Source organism: Saimiri boliviensis, chromosome 4, assembly GCF_048565385.1.
Source record: "Saimiri boliviensis isolate mSaiBol1 chromosome 4, mSaiBol1.pri, whole genome shotgun sequence".
NCBI classification, from domain to species: Eukaryota; Metazoa; Chordata; class Mammalia; order Primates; family Cebidae; genus Saimiri; species Saimiri boliviensis.
The window spans coordinates 130942976-130949789 of NC_133452.1; the positions used below are offsets into that span (position 1 = coordinate 130942976).

Genomic DNA, 6814 nt, shown 5'->3' on the forward strand with positions numbered 1-6814 from the left:
CCTCCATCCCACGCATTCTCAGAGGCCATACCTTGGGGTTTCAGATTCACTCTACTGAAGATGCAGTTATGTCATTGCTCTGTAGAGATCTCCCAACAAACCAATCCCACTTTAGGTTTTCCTGATGAGGACTAGACCACAAGAGGATTGCTGGCAGGTGCACAAAATGAGACCAAGCCCCGATGAATCGGGATATGTCTGATGAATTCCAGAACTTATAAGATAAATTCAACATTCAGAGATCTTATGAGGAAAGGATCACATAGATTTCCCAGCACTGACTCCCCATCCCCCACTGCCACACAAAGAACTGGCCTAAACACCAAAAATTCCACTCAAGATTATCAAATAGTTTATTGTGTTCAATAACATCACAGTTTGAGGAGATCTGAAACAATAAGCACACAAGAGATGCCCCCATGGGATGTTCAGAAAGTTCCATAGCATGTTTTATTCCAGAGGCATTGGATGGCAACAATAAAATGACGGAAAATAAAGGAAAACAAATACAGGAAAGGCAATAGACAGGGAAGCCAGCTAGATGTTAGAGCATGGAGCAATTGAGGATGCATAACCATGCTTGGGGTGGCTACAGGGCTGGAAAATGCTGAAGATTATTGTTTTCAACTGAGGTCAAGGATCGGAATACTGCAGCTTTGTAAAGCTTTTTAAAGAAGTTTCTTCCATGATCTTCTCTCTAAGAAACACCATCACCTATAGCAAGACACACACAGTTACTACGGAGTTTAGGATGAGTTCTGAGCTCTTTGCTTCAGATTCCTTCTTCTCTCTTAATCCTTTGACTTTACAAAAGTCTTTCAATGTTCATCTAACCTTTCCAACATCAACTATATACCTTACTCTCCAACTGAACATAATAAGCAACTATGATTTACCTTATTTTACAGTTTCTGATACTACATTTGAGACTAAAGGAGCAAAAGAAGGCACTGGTCTCTAAGAGATTCCCATGTTATGCAATGAATCTACCTTCATTCCAAAGGAGCCGGGATCTGGAAATGCTTCTGAACTGATGATCTGCCCCAGGAAATATAAGCTAGGATGTGCCCAAATCTTGAGGTTTATATTTCTGGATACTTAGACTCAGTATTCTAATATGAAACAATGTAGATACTGGAGATGATTTAGGTACTGGAGACAATTTCTAAGACTGGAGCCGTGATCTGGGCGCCCATCTATGGAAAGGGATGAGAGACCCTGAAGCTTTGGGATACCACATGATACCAATGTCTGATTCGTTCTAGCAAAGTGAAATCAAGAGCCACATCTGTTCCTATCTTGTCTCTCAAATGCATTGCATTTTCTTTCCCCATCCTGTTTTCCTCCCTCAGATACCTCCACGTATGTCTTCCTCTGACCACACGTAACCCACCTTCATGCACCTCACAGAGGCCCCCTGCGATCTGTAGCATTGCTTTTGCGCACACCCTTGATGATGAAGATGGTCCCAACGACGATGCCCACCAGACCCACAATCAGGCCCAGGGCACACACCACATTCTCTGTAGTCTCTGGGAGAGGGCTTGGTGCATCATACTCTGTGGGGGAAATAAGGCAGAGTACATGGTAATGAGTGTGGGAAGGTGTAACAGAACCAAAGGTAAGATACTGAATAAAGAGAATAATTATTCATAGATCAGAGAAGACAAAGACAGAATGATGTATTGAGGGAATTGCAGATTAAAAAGTGGAGGAAGCTGGGTAATAGGAGAAGACAGGTATATTGATTATAGCAGATATTATGAAACAGTTAGGACACTGAGTTCTACACAAACATCATAGGAGAAAATGTTGAAATAAAGGAGATCGAGTGATGGTCCATACCCCAGTGCTTGAGAAGAGGCTCATCCAAGCCCCAGTGTTCCACCTTGCAGTCGTAAATGTCCTCAGTTGAGGGCAGAAAAGGGAGATAGTAGAACTTGCGGAAAAGGTGGTCTTCCCTGGGCAGGAAGACTGTCTCTGACACTCCTGTAGTGACAGGTTTTCCATTTTGAAGCCACGTGACTTTGACCGCTGGTGGGGTGAACTTGTCGACGAAACAGATGAGAATGTTGGGCTCTCCCAGTTCCACAGGGCTGTCTGTGAGCACAGTTACCTCTGGAGGAACTGAAGGACACGTAACAGAAATCAGCCATCACTGCTTAGGCTCAGTCCTCTCCCTCCCATGCTGAATTATGGTCCAAACCTATCTAAACCCCCAAAGCTGAAGAAGTCATTGAAATTGTGCCTTGAGAAGCCTATGCCATATCCTCAAATAACAATTTCTGACAGGCCCTCCTCCAAGAAATTGAGGCAATATTGAGGTATAAGATATGCAAGGACTTCCCTTCTGGTTCCCCCAGCAAGAACTCAGATACCCAAGTGTTGACTCTGTATGGGTGACAGAGACAACACTGGAGCACATCAAGATAGGAACAAACCCATAAAGTTCTCAGACCTCCGGCCTGAGAATCTGGGGCTTGTTTGCGGGAAAGTTAGACCCCTTAGAGGGAAAATCAGTTACCATAATCTAACACAAAAAGCTGAAGCATCTATTTTAAAACTATGGATTCCCATATCCAGGAATGCAGCAGAGAGGAAGGTACCGTTGGAGATCGGAGTGTTGTTGGAGCGCTTTGTCATGATTTCCAGGTTGGCTTTGTCCACAGCTATGTTGGCCAGTGCACCCTGGGCCTCAAAGCTGGCAAATTTCCCAAATTCTTCAAGCCGCCAGACCGTCTCCTTCTTTGTCACATCCACATGGAAAATCTCATCACCATCAAAGTCAAACATAAACTCCCCTGATTGGTCAGGGTTCAGATAGAACTCGGCCTGGATGATCACATGTTCTTCTGAAAGGCAAGAAACAAAGAAAGGGAGTTGGGTGGGGGGAATCGGGAGAGGGAAGTGTATGTGGCACTTCCTGTCACATACATGTGGACAGGAAGTGGTGGTGGGGAGAGATTGGGCCAAGAGAAATGAAGGAATGATGGCAAGTAGGGATGAGTGACAAGACACGGTCTGGGTGAAGGATATGCTGCTGAACAAAGCTGGGAAGAGAGAAGAAGGACTGGTTATAAAGAGTGTGGATTGAAGGAGATGAGGGCTAAAGAACCCTCCGTGAAGCTGTTGTTTGACTCCATGTTACTCTCCATGAGAGTAATTTCTCCATGAGAAATTACTTTCTTCTTAGAAATCCAGCAGCAGCCCCTAAAGAGAAATGTTTTCTCCCTCTCTTTACCCAGGCACTAAATACACTTAGGCCAGAATTCCAGAGCATCTGTTTCTCAGAACATTGTACTCTAAAAAGAGAGAAATCCTGTTTGAAAGGCTGGGTTTTAAACTCTGGAATCAAATAAAATCCTGAATTCTTATTCAGCAACTTACCTAGTGATACTGAACAGATTATGCTATCTATTTATGTGTAGTTTTCCTATTATGTAGTCCTGCTGTGGTTTCCATCCTGTCAGGGGTTTGTTTTTGTTTTTGAGACAGAGTCTCACTGTGTCACCCAGGCTGGAGTGCAGTAGCACGATCTTGGCTCACTGCAGCCTCCACCTTCCAGGTTCAAGCAATTCTCCTGCCTCAGCCCCCCAAGTAGCTGGGATTACAGACACATGCCACCATGCCCGGCTAATTTTTGTATTTTTAGTAGATAACGATGTTTCACCATGTTAGCCAGGATTGTCTCAATCTCTTGACCTCGTAATCCTCCTGCCTCGGCCTCCCAAAGTGCTGGGATTACAGGCATGAGCCACCGTGCCCGGGCCAGGGGTTTGTTTTTAAGTTTAAATGAGATAAGGCAAGTAATTTCTTAATATATCAACAAGCCTGTAACAAGCACTGTTTACATTTTAGAGTCAGAAGCTTCTTTTTATTTAAGGGCCAAATCTTTGGAAAATATAACTGGAGACTGTAATCTGAAAATTAAGACTGAGTCCTTATAGTGTTGTAGAGCCCCTACTTCCCTGCATCCAAACCCACATGGTGGTTACCTCTGTGAGAAGGGCCGCGTTTGGATTGACCTTGGCAATTCCACCTTTTATCTTAATGCTCCTTAAATTGGGACTGTTATAATGGAACATATTCTATTATGGCTAACACTAAGAATAACCAACACCATGGGAATAATCAACATTAAAAAGGAAAGCTACAATTGGAGAGTATGCTGCCTCTGTGGAGTGTGTTGATGAGTGAGAGATTTTTTTCTCTCCTTAGCCTTTAAAGATAAGGTGAGAGATTTTAATATTTGACTGTGTATTGATAAACCTAAGAATTTATTTAGAATCTGCATCTATGCTGAACTTTTTTTTTTTTTTTTTTTTTTTTTTTTTTTTTTTTGAGACAGAGTTTTGCTCTTGTTTCCCAGGCTGGAGTGCAATGGTACAATCTCGGCTCACCGCAACCTCCGCCTCCTGGATTCAGGCAATTCTCCTGCCTCAGCCTCCTGAGTAGCTGGGATTACAGGTGTGCGCCACCATGCCCAGCTAATTTTTGTACTTTTAGTAGAGACGGGGTTTCACTATGTTGACCAGGACGGTCTCGATCTCTTGACCTCATGATCCACCCGCCTCGGCCTCCCAAAGTGCTGGGATTACAGGCTTGAGCCATATTCTTGTAAGAATTGTGAAGTAATAATTTTGCAGTAGTTTTTTTGTTTTTTTGGTTTAACATTCAGGACTAAATCGTCAACATGTTAATCTTTTCTATTTAAAGAGTATCTGTTATGTTCACTAATTGCATGCCTTTATTTAAGCTATGGATTTCCACACAATTGAGATGAAAAGTCTTATTAAAATATTAAAAAGCAATAAAAGCTTAACTATTATTAAATTGAGCTAAAAAAAAAAAAAAGAATCTGCATCTACGCAAACACACACAAATATACTAGCTGCCTCTTCACAAAACAAGGGAAGAGCCTCTATCTTTCCAGGTAAGTATCCCTATGGACGGCTATTTTTGGGCAATAAAAATCTGTAATTGCCACTATGGATATGGGAGCTGGGTTATTACTTTGCTTATTTCAAGTCTACCTGACACCTTCTGTGGGAGTCACTCTGGGTGAAGAACACTTTTCTACAATACATCTTGACAACAGCACAACTGTTGCTCTGGAGATGAGAGAGAGCAACATCAGACTCCCCGCTTCCTTACTTATTTTTCTACTCTCTTAGAAATATTACCAAGTTAACACGATCTAAGATCTACTGCAGCAAGGAGATGGGAAGGTAGGAAATGGCTATCACTGTCCCATGAGAAACTTATCAACACGACTGCCTTCCCCTTTTCCTTGGGTAAATTGTTGCTCTTTCATGACTTTTCCTTCTAGTAATCTCCAACACAATTTAGTGCTAAATGTATACTGAAAGAATTTACACTCCAAAAAGTAACTACTGTGTCATGTATTCAGATAAGAACAGTGCTAATAACTTCTTTTTTTATTATTTAATTCTAGCAAAACTCTGTGCAGTTTTTATATTAATTTTCCAGAAAGAATAATTAAAGCCCAGAGATGTAACTTGTCAGTGCTTGCCAGAAAATATTCTTCCTTCCTAACCCTCAGTTTGGCTTGTAGCAGGACCGTGCTATTCATCAATATACAACTCAGTTTTGTTCTTTTAAACCAAATTTGACTTACTTCAATTGGTGGTGAGGGAAGAACTCCATCAAACCACAATGTATTATATTTTCTGTTTAGACCACATCATACCTGTCACACTTTTCTTTCACTCCCCAGATTATCTTGCAAATGTCCACAGGCCATTTCTCCAATGCTTCATAGTCTATTGTCCCAGATTTTCCTCCCTCAGCACCTACCTTTGATAGCCCATGATTCCTGAGGGCTCATCAGCACAATCATGAGGAAAAATCCTAGCACCGAGACTCCACTTACAGCCATTTTCTTCTTGAGTGCTCTGTTGGGAGTCAGTAGACCTCAGGAGTGAGACAGAACAGAGAAGAATAAAAGAAAAGAGATTGTGGGCTTTAATAGAGTCTGATGATTAAAATGCAAATCAATTAAGCTTTGGCCAATCAGGAAACTACTTTGAGATGACACATCTGTTGCTAGGGGAAGAGTTCTTGCAAAGGGTCCAGGACACAAGACATTTACCTCATTGGATAAAGAAGTTCTTAAACAAGCAGAACAACAACAACAATAAATCAAGTACTTAAAAATGTTGATCAATCACTGACAGATTCATTCATCCCAATCAGAGTTCTAGAAAGGGATATACCTGAAGCACATTAGTGAGAATATAATCAATGGAAACACCCTAAAGTGAGAGCTAAACACAGTTCATATGTCTGTGCCATGACAGCTGGAGAGTGTGTATAACAGACAATAAATTACCCAGATAGAAGGTATTGTCAGGCCGTGGAGAATGTCTGAATATTGGCAGTATTCAGTGACATGGCTTCACTAAAGAAGCTCTTTCATGCTTCTTGGAGTCCTAGAATTCAAGATGATCAACTCAGGCCAAGAGCTTGCGATGGCTGGCATTGTGCCTCATTTAGAGAAAATCAAAGGAGAAACTCCGAGGTTCAACACTCTCAACACTGGAGAAGGACGGAAAGTTGTATCTTGAAACACAAGTAGTAGTTAGTGGAAATAGTGGGCTGTAAAGGAGCTACCTTCTTCTCATCTCTACCATCTTAAATATGATGAGAGATTGGAGTTTACTAATGGACACACCTCATTTGAAGACCCACTTCGGTGATTATGGGAGAGTATAGTGGGCAAAGCCTTTTTTTTTTTTTAAGATGGAGTCTCGCTCTGTCACCCAGGCTGAAGTCAGTGGTGTGACCTTGGCTC

At 41.9% G+C, this 6814-nt stretch overlaps 1 protein-coding gene across 1 annotated transcript; it reads right to left on the bottom strand.

Moving 5' to 3' along the window:
- Nucleotides 1–329: 329 nt before the first annotated feature.
- On the bottom strand, nt 330–5971 carry LOC101041640 (mamu class II histocompatibility antigen, DR alpha chain). Its single transcript, XM_003944305.3, has 5 exons — nt 5818–5971; nt 2607–2852; nt 1846–2127; nt 1394–1559; nt 330–714 (listed from the first exon to the last, which is right to left on the bottom strand). Exons 1-4 carry the CDS (start codon nt 5897–5899, stop codon nt 1405–1407), a joined length of 765 nt encoding a protein of 254 aa, XP_003944354.1. The 5' UTR covers nt 5900–5971; the 3' UTR covers nt 330–714; nt 1394–1404.
- Nucleotides 5972–6814: the final 843 nt, after the last annotated feature.

Coding starts and splice junctions, on each gene's coding strand:
- LOC101041640 (XM_003944305.3), bottom strand. CDS start 5,899: ATGGCTGTAAGTGGAGTCTCGGTGCTAGGATTTTTCCTCATGATTGTG. Junction 2,128..2,606: donor CAACACTCCGATCTCCAACG/GTACCTTCCTCT, acceptor CGTGTCCTTCAG/TTCCTCCAGAGGTAACTGTG. Junction 1,560..1,845: donor GCCTCTTCTCAAGCACTGGG/GTATGGACCATC, acceptor TTTCCCCCACAG/AGTATGATGCACCAAGCCCT.